This window comes from Centroberyx affinis, unplaced genomic scaffold (assembly GCF_046629955.1).
Source record: "Centroberyx affinis isolate AG114_WGS23_722 - 3 ecotype Tasmania unplaced genomic scaffold, CSIRO-AGI_Caff_v1 ptg001198l_1, whole genome shotgun sequence".
NCBI lineage: Eukaryota > Metazoa > Chordata > Actinopteri > Beryciformes > Berycidae > Centroberyx > Centroberyx affinis.
Window position 1 is genome coordinate 481,694 of NW_027279720.1, and position 14,224 is coordinate 495,917.

At 40.9% G+C, this 14,224-nt stretch overlaps 1 protein-coding gene across 3 annotated transcripts; it reads left to right on the forward strand.

Annotated features, from left to right (window-relative positions):
* The first annotated feature begins 1,654 nt into the window (after nt 1–1,654).
* On the forward strand, nt 1,655–14,191 carry pygl (phosphorylase, glycogen, liver). 3 transcript variants are annotated; one of them, XM_071524518.1, is made up of 20 exons: nt 1,655–1,917; nt 2,807–2,908; nt 3,100–3,178; nt 3,690–3,793; nt 4,709–4,840; nt 5,104–5,215; nt 5,506–5,588; nt 5,900–6,037; nt 7,474–7,566; nt 7,902–8,048; nt 8,954–9,117; nt 9,775–9,889; nt 10,171–10,272; nt 10,938–11,085; nt 11,576–11,634; nt 11,743–11,884; nt 12,476–12,683; nt 12,782–12,916; nt 13,425–13,491; nt 13,870–14,191. In XM_071524518.1, exons 1-20 carry the CDS (start codon nt 1,675–1,677, stop codon nt 14,056–14,058), a joined length of 2,562 nt encoding a protein of 853 aa, XP_071380619.1. In that variant the 5' UTR covers nt 1,655–1,674; the 3' UTR covers nt 14,059–14,191. The 3 variants fall into 3 exon arrangements, with proteins under 3 accessions (XP_071380619.1, XP_071380620.1, XP_071380621.1); XM_071524519.1 differs by lacking the exon at nt 2,807–2,908; XM_071524520.1 differs by lacking the exons at nt 2,807–2,908; nt 3,100–3,178 and having other exon boundaries at nt 1,655–1,923; nt 3,776–3,793.
* The last annotated feature ends 33 nt before the right edge of the window (nt 14,192–14,224 follow it).

The window sequence follows — 14,224 nt, forward strand, 5'->3', positions numbered from 1 at the left end:
CCAGGCTGCAAGGCTGAATTCAAACATTGATTTATGCAACAGTTAATTGGTTGTTTTCCAAGGTAAGCCTTTTGTCCGGCTGCAATTAAAACACTAGACTCTCTCTCTCTCTCTCTCCCACTCTGAAATATTTACAGTACAAAAGCAGGCCATTTACCAGCGGGTCAGTGAGCAGCGAGAGCTTCCTCATACCGAGACAAGTGCAGCCATTATCACAGGATTACACAACCTCAGATTCCAGGACAAAAACACACTGGGTTCAATCCAACAGCAGAACTAACAATGTATTGAAATAAAATGTCATTTTCAACACATCCATATGTCTAGTTTGGGATGCCACACAGTTCTGTTTCTTTTCAACTCAACATATATACTCACGCAATACATTCTGTGTCAATATGTGATGTTATTGACTTGTTTTGTTGGAAAATAATATAATTGTGTGTTGTTCCAATCATATAGATGAGCTGAAAATGACAAAACCTTTGAAGAATCTTTAAGTCCTATCTTTCTCCAACAGTGTGTGATTGTAACATTTATTTCTGAACCAGCCAAAAACACCTTAATGTTGTTAACGGTCAAACTAGTGGGAGAGATCTGAAGTCTATCATAGAGCCTCGTAAGTCCCTGGCAAACTTTTATGAATTATTAAAAAGCTACACATAGTCGCTGGGCGACGCTGGATGTTATTTCTCCCACTGTACAGGTGTGTGTGTGTGTGTGTGTGCCTGTGTGTGTGTGTGTGTGTGCGTGTGTGTTATCTACATTATAACCTCATTTTAACTCCAAAGTGATTTGTTGCCCTGTTTGAGGATGGAATGTCATGTTCTGTTATTTACAATGCTACTCAAAAATGTCTATGGAGACTTTTATGACTATGAAATGAACATTGTTATTACCATGATTTTGACACTTATTATGATTACTATGATTATTATGAATTATATGACTATCATTACCACATTACTGCTATTATTATGATTATTTGAAGTGTAATATGAGCCTCTGTGTTTTCTGTATGTGTGAATATTCAATAAATAGGTGTCAACAAGGAGTCATGGCGCCTGAAATATCTATCTATCTATCTATCTAGGCCTAATCCATCATCTATCTATGTCTGTCTATCTATCTATCTATCTACCTATCTATCTATCTATCTATCATCTATCTATCTATCTATCTATCTATCTATCTATCTGTCTGTCTGTCCATCCATCTATCTATCTGTATCTGTCTTGTCTGTCTGTCCATCTATCTATCTATCTATCTATCTATCTATCTATCTATCTATCTGTTAATCCATTCATAAAAGTGAAACAACCAACAATGTAAACAAAAATGAATAGTATTTTCAGAAAAGTATTTTTTTTTTTCTTCTTTTTAAGATCTTCATATAACTCACATGAGTTTGATATAACTTACTATGATAAATAGTTTGAGTACTGAGTTTAGTTGGGTTTATCCTTTATATATCTATGTATTTCTCTTCCTGTATAGTTTATCAAACTTTCCCCCTGCCCAGCTCTGCAGATCACCAGAGGCTGGCCGGGGAAACTCCCTCCCCCTGCACCCACCAATGAAAACTAAAGAGGAGGAGACTGCCGCATCAAAAATCGCCTCCACTTTACCATTCAACTTCATTCCCAGTCGGACAACTCGGGCAACCTGCCGACCATGGCGACACCTCTCACCGACCAGGAGAAGCGCAAGCAGATCAGCATCAGGGGGATTGTCGGGGTGGAAAATGTTGCCGAGCTGAAGAAGGGCTTCAACCGCCATCTGCACTTCACTCTGGTGAAGGACAGAAACATTGCGACGCCCCGGGATTATTATTTCGCCCTGGCTCACACGGTGAGAGATCACCTGGTGGGGCGATGGATCAGGACGCAGCAGTTTTACTATGAAGCAGACCCGAAGGTAAAAGTTCACCTGTCAGCCAGTCCAGGATCCAGGATCACAGCTTCAGTGTCTGAAACTGAGCTGAATCCTGTTCTTCTCCATGTCAACACACACTGTAAAAAATACATTTCACATGTAGGTGTGTTCCAAAATGTCCAAAAATGGTCATTACACGTTATTAGACACGCCCAAAAGTTATGTAAAGTTATAATATTTTTACATGTAGATGATATTCTTTTGAAATATATTTTTGGACAAATGGATTTTCTGCATTGCAATCTATCTGCCAACCCATAGCCTACTGTAAAAACTACATTATCATATACACTTCAAAACTTCAAAATATGCTGTTATGCTATGATCTTTCACAATATTCAAAAACCTAACCAAAAATATATATATTTATGCATGTAGATGGCATTTGAAATATGTTTTGGACACTGGAAATACATTTTCTTCACAACACTATAAATTTTGACTTTGTACCTGCAAGTATACATGCAAATATACTTTGGCCACTTAAAACAAATTTAGTAGTTTATGTGACATGTTTTTTTTTTTTTGTTTTTTTTTTATTTAGTTACGTGCAAAGTTTCTGTTGCATCAAGCTTTTCCAAATTTCCAGGACACATTTCTAGGTAGTTGCATAATGTTTACACAGCTATTTCCTGCAGGAAAATGGTTGCTTAACCCAAATATTTTCATGAATTCTATATTACATCCTCCGCACCTTCATTTAATAAAGACATAATCAAAAAAAGAACAGCAGGAAGATTCATTTGTGCTCAGTCTTTTTGATGTTTGTTGAGAAGTAGCTCTCTCCAGTCTCTCTGACTGAATGAAAAGGTTTGTTTGTGCTCAGCCTTTTTCCGTGTTTCTGTCTCTACATGGTGCTCTCCTTGCCCAGCGGGTGTATTATCTGTCTCTGGAGTTCTACATGGGCAGGACGCTGCAAAACACCATGATCAACCTGGGGCTGCAGAACGCCTGCGATGAGGCAATCTACCAGGTGAGACAGAAGAACAAGGCTGCAAACACAGGAGCCACAAACCTCACTCCAATACAGGACAAAAAAAAGAGCCAACAACATCCACACATGTTTGAAACACACATAATAACCGATGTCCTTTTCCACTCTCTTAAAAATGTGAGCAGTAGGCTTTAGAGTTGCCTTCTTCTTCTTCTTCTTCTCTGCTGTAGCTTGGCCTGGACATGGAGGACCTGGAGGAGATGGAGGAGGATGCAGGTCTGGGGAACGGAGGTCTGGGCAGACTGGCAGGTATCTGGCTGCACATGTTTTTAACCCATGCATTTATATGAGACAGCGAGAGAGACAGGGAGAAAGAGAGAGAGAGAGTTTTTATGGTATCTCCAGCTCACAGCAGAGAGGAAAGAGAAAACAGAAAAAAATTAACTACATGCTGTTTTTAACTGACAATGGAAAGTACTGTGCCACTCTGTTCCTTCCTGCAAACCAGGAAATGTATGCAACACCAGTTACTTTGCTTTCTTGCAAACACCTTATTGTCTCCATTAAAACAATGCTCCATTGAAAAATTCCTGGGCTACCTTGGCAGTTGTTCATTTCATCAAATACCTCTGTGTGCAAACATTTGAAGCAACTTGCAAACCTTAGCCACAGCAATGTTGCAAGAGACGGTGTAAATTAGCACATGAACACTTATTTCCCCACCAACACTATGAACCATCCTTTTTCATTTCTCTATATAGCACTATAGATTTTGTGTTTTCGATTCTATATCTGATTGTGATTTATTTTCTTCACACAGCATGCTTCTTGGATTCGATGGCCACCTTGGGTCTTGCAGCGTACGGTTACGGCATCCGATACGAATATGGAATCTTCAACCAAAAGATTAGAGACGGCTGGCAGGTAACTGCAGCTAAATCCTGCTTTTCTCATAGAGTTCAAATCACCAAAGACCATCGATCACAGTTTAATTGTCACAAATGATCTAATTTATAGTATTTTGCTTATGATGATGATGCAAGGGTTTAGCTGGAACTCAGTTTCACCATACAACACCACAGCTTCTCTTTTTAAGGTCATAGATCCTTTTTTTATCTTTTATTATGAAATTATGGATTCTCCTCTCTGCTTATGTTCATGCTGTTAGGAGTCAAAGTTGAAGTCAAAGTACAGATGAAGTAGGTCACTACATCAAAAGCTAATCATTAACAGTAACTTAGCTTGTGGTCTGCCCCCTTTAGCACCGTTGGAGTGGTGCAACGTTGCTTGCATTAGCTGGTGGCGGTTGGCTTCAGAAACAAAAACATGATTGCGTATTTTGTGATAAGAGTTCCCACAACTAAAGGCTTTTGCCCTTTTTGGCTATTTGCAGTGCAAACCCTCAGTGTAAATATGCACTTTTGAACACTGAACTGGATTTATGCTCATCGTTCATTCACTGTGATGGATGAACCTGCACATCCAATCAGCACTGCGACTGTACAGTGTATAAAGTGATCGGTGCATTTTATTCAGCACTTCACACAGAGTCTGATATGATCATGAACCTGATTGTGCTTAATTTAACATTGTGATACTTGATTAATCCTTGAAGAGAATTTTGTTATTCTCTTGCCCCCCTCCTCAGAGAGGCCAAAGGTCAGATTCAGCTACTGAACGGCGCTGCTTGTGCTGGTAGAGATTCAGTGTCTTGCTTAAGGACACTACAGCACTTCAGCACTTAAACCTGAGTCATCCAGTTGAAGGATGTCTCTCCAACCACTAGGCCCCCCTGCCATCCAACAGCATTATACTGAAACGTACCCTTTATCGACCTAGGTGGAGGAGGCGGATGATTGGTTGAGGCACGGAAACCCCTGGGAGAAAGCCCGTCCTGAGTACATGTTACCAGTTCACTTCTACGGACGAGTAGAGGAGACACCAGAAGGCTCCAAATGGGTGGACACTCAGGTACTGTAGATGTAGATGTCTGTGAATTAGATATTGATAGGTAAGTTTACTGTAAACCTGTCAATATCACTTGGGAAAGTGGCGACATTTCTATGCCATCTTTATCAGTTTATTTGTCATATCACTTTGAAAATGTGTCAGTATATCAATATGAGAATTAGTCAGTTTTCTCTTCCTGTTTTTGTATTATCACCTTGTTTATCCATACTGTGCTTTGTCTTCTTATTACTGCTGACTCTGACTGTTTGTTGTTGTGACTGCAGGTGGTTCTGGCCATGCCCTACGACACCCCCATCCCAGGCTACATGAACAACACTGTGAACACCATGAGGCTGTGGTCTGCTCGCGCTCCCAATGACTTCAACTTGAGAGACTGTAAGTGCCAAAGCCAATTTTGTCACGTAAAAAACTCACTTTTTTTGCAATAAAGAATTTCACTATAGGTTTTCAAAAGCTAAACGTTGCAAAGAGAGAAGGAAACCGCTGCAACACTGGCACCTTGCAGCAAGATTTCTGACTTGCAAAATATCACAAATGCAGTTTCCTCCTCTCCTCTCCTGCAGAGTTTTTAATTTTAGTTTTTAACTTTAATTACGAGCAATTGTAAACACAGATGCAATCCCTGCTGTATCAAGGAAACTGAAATGTACTCCAACTGTCTTTAGTTAATGTTGGAGATTACATCCAGGCTGTTCTGGACAGAAATCTGGCAGAGAATATCTCTCGTGTGCTCTACCCCAACGACAATGTAAGTTCAATATTTACTCATTCAGCTCATGTGGGTGTGTATGTGTTTCTAAATGCAGTGATATGCGATAAGATATTATTTTTGGGCGATGCTGATGGGCGACAATAATGGCGCCTGAGCATTTTTGCATCAATGACAAAGGAACATCTTCTTTTCCAGGGATTATTTGAATAGATATTTTTACCCCGTGTCTCACATTTCCCCTGTTGCTGGGAACTTTGATCATCTGTTGTTGCCCAAAAAGTTGCCTACTGTATCACGGCCTTTACTCTCACTGTGGTCTCTCCTCTCCACATAATCCTGTGCTGTAGTTCTTTGAGGGAAAGGAACTTCGTCTGAAGCAGGAGTACTTTGTCGTGGCGGCCACACTCCAAGACATCATCCGTCGCTTCAAGACCACGAAGAAGGGCACCGCCGGCCGCAGCTCGTTTGAGAGCTTCCCAGACAAAGTAGGCTTCAGAGTCAAGTGTGTACAGTGAGCTCCAACAGTATCTGGGCAGTGAGAGTGAGGCTGAAGTGCTGGATGTCTGTTTTAAAGGGACATGAGAAGTAATCTGGCCTTTATCTACTTCTATTGGTGACCAGAGTGTTGCAGAAAATATTCTGTTGTAGGTTTTAGATCAAGGAAAACTCTCAGGGTTTACCAATGACCAGGCTGAGTCTCAGTCTCTTGCTATAAAGAGTAGCTTTATTCGTGCATGGGAAGAGTACAGTTCATCATAGCATGACTTCCTGTATTCTCCACCAAGGAGAAAGTGAGTAATCTTTTTATACAGTGGTACAAATGAGCTAATAGAGAAGTGATTATTTTGAATCATGTGCCGTCTAGTTCTAACTGATTTCTGCGGAAGTGTCACGTTTGGGGAAGACAGACTATTACATTAGATGTAAGTAAAATATTAGATGTTAGTAAAATATGCATTATATACAGCAATTTTCTCTAAAAAGTAGGAATTGCAACAACATTGATAGAGCTGATGTGGCACATAAGTCTCCTCTTGAATTGCAGTGGCCTCTAATTGACACATACAATAAAGTCACTTTTTCAAAATACAGACAAATAGAGCAGAGATCCAACAGAAATGTATAGTGAAGAGGTGATATATCAAGATGCAAAATACTGGAATAATAATATTGCTTTGTCATTTGCTTTTTTGAGAAGGAAATGTGTTGCGGTCACTTGCTCCATCACTGAGCAGGTGGAAATTGGAGTGAAGGGGGACTGGGAGGGTCGTGAAATTCAAAAGGGCCCTCGCCCTTTTGAATTTTTGGTTCCAAAAACAGAATATGAGCTGGAAAGTTAGTTTGTAAAGGCAGAAATCTCAGCACCTGGTAATCATTGATTCATTAGTATAGATCAACAACCCTATCAAACCCTGCAGATATTATCATTTTGTGCTATAGGGCAGTGAAAGTCTTACGAATTGCCCACGTAATTTTAAGGTGTTTTCACATGGGGCAGAAAATTGTTGCATTTCTCTCTATTGGTTTTGGCAAAACACCTGCTTTGATATCACTGATTGTGCGGCCAGAAGTGCAACATGCTTAAACATTTCAACCCATAGAGAGCAGTGTAACAATAGTTTTCTGCCTTATGTAATTTAGTGCTCTTTTTATGCATGGTCCCTATCTTTCAGGCTTTCAGGGTCAGCTTTTTAATTGACCATCTAATAATGCTGAAAACAGCCTAGAAGTAAAACTGACACTTGTGTGTACTTCAACTTTATCGCCATCTCACAATAAAGTTGCCAAACTAATTAGATATTATCACACAACAGGTTGCAGTCCAAACACTTATGGGGCCTACTGTTATTCAGCAACAATTACTGATCTGAAGAGGAAACACACCCCCAGTCACTACATTGTTGGATGTTGTATTTTCCAGGTTGCCATCCAGCTGAATGACACTCACCCAGCCATGGCCATCCCAGAACTGATGAGGATCTTTGTGGACATCGAGAAACTCGACTGGGACACGGTGGGTGAGAATGAGATGGCATGGCATTACAATTTAGGCATTTAGCTAGCACGCATATTCAGAGTGACTTACATTGAGTGCAACAGTAGAAAAGGCTTAAATTCCCAAATCACCACCAACCAACACAAAGGAGGTCAAGGGTCAAAGCCATAGTGGCAAGATGTAAGAAATATTCCAGTCTGTATAATGTTCATGTATAAGACAGAAGATTGTTCAATGTTCAGTATCAAATCGTACCACAACATAGCACGTTTGCATTGTTGACATGTAATTAACTCCAAAGCTCAGACATGATATTGAACAAGAGGGAAAGTAAACTCCTCCCTCCTCGTCAGGCCTGGGACCTCACCAAGCGCACCTTTGCCTACACCAACCACACCGTTCTGCCCGAGGCGCTGGAGCGCTGGCCGGTGGAGCTGCTGGAGACTCTGCTGCCCCGACACCTGCAGATCATCTACCAGATCAACCAGATCCACCTCGACGTACGTACTGCAGCTTACACACCTGTAGTCTGGAAGAAATTCGAATGGAAAAGTAAAATGTTTTTAAAAGTGCCATGCATGTGCCTTTGGTATAAGAAAGTGTATAGCTGAGCACTACATGTCATTTCAAAGTTACATCTCTGCTTTAGCTCTCATATAGCCCAAGAGCTTTTTGGCGATGTGTAGTCCAGTTTTAGACCAAGCAGTAAATACATTATTACATATTTTAAAAATATATCTGCACCAAAGAAGTCTATGTAAAAGATAAAACTTTATTTTTGATACCCCAGAAGACATAGTCTAAGATGTGGGTGTCTACTAAACTTTCACTTTTAAATCCTATGTAGCCAAATTTTAGCCTAAACATTCATAACCATTTAGCTAATCAATGTAAAATTGCTCAGTGGGATAAGACTGATTAGGCTGATTCCATGAGCACGGATTAAAGGCAAATATCACTCTATTTAAGAATTGCTATTTCTTATGTTATTTATGAACGTCAATATCTCTCCAAAAAACAGAGAAGACTCTAATCTGTGATTTCACACCGCTGAAAAAAGAGACTAACTCTGAAAGCATAGAAAGCTAATGTGACCTTTTACAACTACAGTATGAATATTATAATCAGGCTTAAAGTTCAGAAACACAGACGATCATCCTACTGTCGCAGTTGCCATTTCCTTCTTTTTCACTTCCCTTCCTATGGAGCCGTGTAACTACATGTCATCACAGATAGAGGGGAAGGAAAAATTCTTCACTCTTGATTTCTGCTGTGGGACAAAGTAATGGATCTTCTCTCATATTGACTGTACTGTCCTATGAGATATGAATCTGCTATTCCCCCTCCCCTATACGTTGTGTCTGTGCAACCAGCCTAATGTGTGTGTGTCTGTTTCTCACTCCAGAGGATTGCAACCCTCTTTCCAAAAGACATGGACAAGCTGCGGAAAATGTCTCTAATTGAAGAAGACGGATGCAAGAGGGTCAACATGGCTCACCTGTGCATCGTGGGATCTCACGCTGTCAACGGAGTCGCTGAGATACACTCCAACATCATCAAGACTGATGTGTAAGCCCTCTGCTGATGACACCCAGCTTAAAAAAACACATACAGAGATAATAACAAAAACACAGTAACTAACTAAATCACAGTTTCTAAGGCAGCTACATGACTCGCCTGTGTAGCTGCCTTAGTAACTATTAAGTTGAATGCCAATTAGCAGTATCTGTAAGTTTTAAAAGAGGCCTGTCAATCATCACTTTAATATATGTGTTTTCTAAGGAACTTGAAGAAAAGGGTTAGGGTTACAATCTCGAAACAATCTCGAAAATTTATAGCAAAAACTGGGGGTGATAGACAGTTAAAGGGATAGTTGCAAAACACCACATAACTCTGGCCTCAAAAAGATTACCACAGGAATGAATCAACACCTCTCTGACACATTCTCAACAAAAACTGTACTTTGTAAGCTTCACAATGCTGGTGTTAATTACCATTAATTGCCAGTGGTATTATTGTCATTCAGAACCAAAGCACAAAGACTTATAACCTGGTGTAAAGAGCAAAAAACTCCTGAGCAGTGAAAAAGGAATATGGTCTGATGAGTCAGCCATACTCCTTATCAGCTACTTGATATTCCTGTAGATGTGTTTCTATTATTTTGTCCCCTCTACATTATCAGTTGAAGTTCCTCCTCTAGAACATTTTCCTGTTTTTCTCGTCTAGATTCCGTGATTTCAGTGAACTGGAACCAGAGAAGTTTCAGAACAAGACGAACGGCATCACTCCCAGACGCTGGCTGCTGCTCTGCAACCCCGGGCTGGCGGAGCTTATAGCCGAGGTCTGACCACACTGACACAGGAACAAACACATGAGCGAGTGCCAAGACACGGTGTAGCGGTTAAGACCCCTGCCTCCGCAACAATATATTACCCAGCTGGCGCACGATCGAATCTTGGCAGAGCTTTCTCTCCTGCGTCTCTTACAGCCTGTTCCACTCAGCTTTCCAAATAGCTCAGTAAAATATATATATGAAGTAGAATGAACTACACACTCTCCTTATAAAAAGCAGGTTTGTTTTGCACATCCAGATTTATTTGTGACCTTTAATATCTTCTTTAGGTTATCGGGGAGGATTATGTGAAAGACCTCAGCCAGCTAAGGAAGCTGAACGACTTTGTCGACGATGCTGCCTTCATCCGGGATGTCTCTAAAGTCAAACAGGTAGGGTCCAGCCTCGGTTTGTGTGTACATGCAAATGACAAAACAAAAAGAGAGGAGATGAATGAAAGAAATACAAAGTGTTCAGGTGCGATTAAAAAGAAACCCTAAGGGAAAATATCCCACCTCCAAAAAGAAAAAGGAAAAAATCGAGATGACAAACAAAGCCACAAATGAATTGGACATAAAAAATTCAGCAGTGAGGAGAATAGGGCATGGTAATATCCAGATGGTGTATTTGTATTTAGCCCAGCGGGCTGTTATGGTTCGAAGAAGGCTTACTAAAAATAAGGCTTACTAGAAAATTAGCGGCTCTATCATCTGACATGAAAAGAGGTTACAGGTTAACCATAACCAAGTGCCCTGCAGTGCCATGAATGCATGCATCTGAAACATGGAAGGCTTTGGTGGGAATATAAACCTCCTAACCCTGGGAGTGTAACTAGTTCACACATGACGATATCTCACAGTCATTTCATATTTCTGCACGTCACAACAGGCAAAGGGCAAAACAACCCGATTTATTTGCGCATTGCAACATTGCATTTTGCTGCGTTAAAGCCAGTACATGTCAGCACAGGTCACAGGCCACAGCTGTGATTCAACAGCTTCACCTTATCGAATGACTCCTTTCCTGCAAGTCACGTATTTCTCATTTTCTCTCAAAGGACAACAAGGTGAAATTCGCCCAGTACCTGGAAAAAGAGTACAGGGTAGAAATAAACCCGTCCTCCATGTTTGACGTCCATGTGAAGAGAATCCATGAGTACAAGCGTCAGCTCCTCAACTGCCTGCACATCATCGTCATGTACAACCGTATGTGAACTGCTCACACCACATTAGTCATGCCAGAGAGTTTCATAAGTAATCACAGGTCTGCTATTCTGTGAGCGACAACCTCTCTGACTCCATCTGACATGCCCTGGTGTGGGAAACTCCACCCATCCGGTGCTCCAAGCAAGTTAAAACAAACGCTAAGAATTATTTGCAATCGCATTTCAGTCAGGTGTGGAATTTTCTCCACAACCGTCAACCACATACAGACTGTTTTGAACACGGCAAATCTGGGCAATAATGTATAATAATTACAATTATTATAATAATTGTATTTATTTATTTTTTCCTCTTACTCAGCTTTGATGTTCTGTTCTGTGCAACAAGCAACTTCCTTTTACCCAGAAAAAAAATACTGACTTTCCCTGCATGTAAATCTATTTCCTTTTGCTGGGAATATTCCTCAAACTTGCTCAACAAATATTACCACTGTAACTATCACTCATAATCAATTTGTGTCCCTTTTTTCAAGGCATTAAGAAGAACCCCACTGCACCTTTTGTACCGCGGACGATGATCATCGGTGGCAAGGTAGCGGCTCAACCAAACATGAACAAACAGCTTTTACGGAGACACACAGATACTGCAAGTCAGGAAGAGTATGATTTTTTTTTAACTATCCACCGTCTCCCCCTGCAGGCCGCTCCTGGGTATCATATGGCGAAGAAGATCATCAAGCTGATCACCTCTGTGGCTGATGTGGTGAACAACGACCCGGTGGTGGGCAACAAGCTGAAGGTCATCTACCTGGAGAACTACAGGGTCTCCCTCGCAGAGAAAGGTACAACACAGAAAACTCTCATATTAATAACCTTTTTTTTTGTCCATAACAAGACAAAATGCATGTCGACCGATGCACTTGAATCTTTTGCCATGTCATGTATACATTTTGCATTTGTCAGCTTGATGGTTATATGAGAAAATTCTTCTGCCAAGTGCCTCATTATATTTCATTGAATTATTCTCATTCATCAGATAATAAAAATTCAATGCACCATGTGCAGAGATTGAGTAGCACTGACAGTCACACCCCTCAAAAAGCAACATGTCTTGTAGCAGCATTGCATTCTGGTCTATTGAGGCTACTGTGGGTGGAGAAATTGGTCTCCGCCTCTTCTGTGATGGATTGTTGAATGTCAAAATGGTGAGTCTACACAGAAGCTCTAGATCTTTGATTCTGAGGGACTGACACCAAAACCTACCGTTGATGTTTTAGATAGCAGAACATTTTTCTGTTTTCTGCAAATCTACAAAGTCTTAATTAGAGGGGATGGGTCGCTGTTTTCTGTTGCAGCCCCACTTCATGACGGGTGTATTTTTATAAAAAAAAATCATGCTGATTACAACTTGTGATGATCTCGTCTTCCTACAGTGATCCCTGCCACAGATCTGTCAGAGCAGATCTCCACTGCCGGCACCGAGGCCTCAGGAACAGGCAACATGAAGTTCATGCTGAACGGAGCGCTCACCATCGGCACCATGGACGGAGCCAACGTGGAGATGGCCGAGGAGGCAGGAGAGGAGAACCTCTTCATCTTCGGCATGAGGGTGGAGGACGTGGCTGAACTGGACAAAAAAGGGTACAGGGTTCTTTTTTATTCAGATTTTTTTATTACATTTTTGTATTATCTTTTCTGTGTCTAATAAAATACCCCAATTTTTTTTCTTTTTTTCTTAGATACGATGCCATGACATACTACAGGAAGATTCCAGAGCTGAAACAAGTCATGGACCAGATCACGAGTGGATTTTTCAGCCCCAAAAATCCAGAGCTTTTCAAAGACCTCACCGAGATGCTCTTCAAATACGACCGGTGAGCAACATGCAGTAAATTACTGTAAATCCACATTTGGTTCGGTTCCATTTCAAAATACTATAAATCCATATTTAAAAAGTTGAAATTTGTCACTCGATTCCATCTCCAAAAATGTTATCATTTGGTTGGCAAAGGTCTTAGAATGGCTAATAACTTAAAAGAGTAAGTAAACCCTAGACCACTTTTGTAGGTTTGGCATGCTATTGCAATTGCCATCTGCTATTGGACTCTATAGATGGTGACATCACCTGGCACCAAAGACCAGCCAAAAGCAGATGGCAATTGCAATAGCACATTTTTAGCTATTAGATAGCAGCAAAACCACAGAAGTGGTCTAGGGTTTAGTTACTCTTTAATTTTTTACTGTGAGGTCATCAATCATTTTGCCTTAGTAGGCGTCAGTGTTTTTCAGTTTTTCATGGATCTCTCCTCATACACTTATTTTTGGCCTTTGTTGGCATTTTTGGACTTGAGCTTACTCTATTCCCTTCTGCTCTCTCTTCAGTTTCAAAGTGTTTGCAGACTTCGAAGCCTACGTGAAAAGCCAAGAGAAAGTCAGCAAACTGTATCAGGTAACATTTGCCTCAAACAGACAAGGATCAAATTGTATTTGCAGATAGTTCTTATGGTTTGTATTAGTCTTCTTTGGTGCCAGATGGGTGGGCTTTGCCAAACAGGATAACTCAGTGAGTGCCAGAAACTTTAGACACCCACAGGAGAGACTGTAATGGTATTATATTTGAAGTGATTAGCTGACACTACCTTAATTGTCCTGATGCCGTCAAACCCCACCCATCTGGTACTCCACGCAGGTTAATACAAACGCTAAGAATTATGAGGAAACTGAACTCAAACTGCCTCAAACTGAACTTGTTTCACAGAAAGCGTCACAGAAGCATGTTGAAGCTGTGCATAGTTAACATCTGCTTATATTTTTTGGGATTGAAAAGAATCCAAAGGAGTGGACGAAGATGGTGATCAAGAACATCGCGGCCACAGGCAAGTTCTCCAGCGACCGAACCATCACGGATTACGCGACGGAGGTGTGGGGGGTGGAGCCGACCGACCTGAAGATCCCGCCTCCGAACGAGCCCCGAGAGGCCATCGAAGAGACCGCCAGGGCTTTGAAGAAAATGTAAGGTTGTTTCAAGACCAAATGGCACTGTTTAGGTTTACAATTTACAATCAGAAACACCCTGTGCACAGCTCTTTAATTTCTGCATACTTTTTATTTTCAAGGCATTTCAGCCAAAGCACTTGCATCAATACTTGTCTGTTACAGTCTTTCAGCACCGACACATAAAC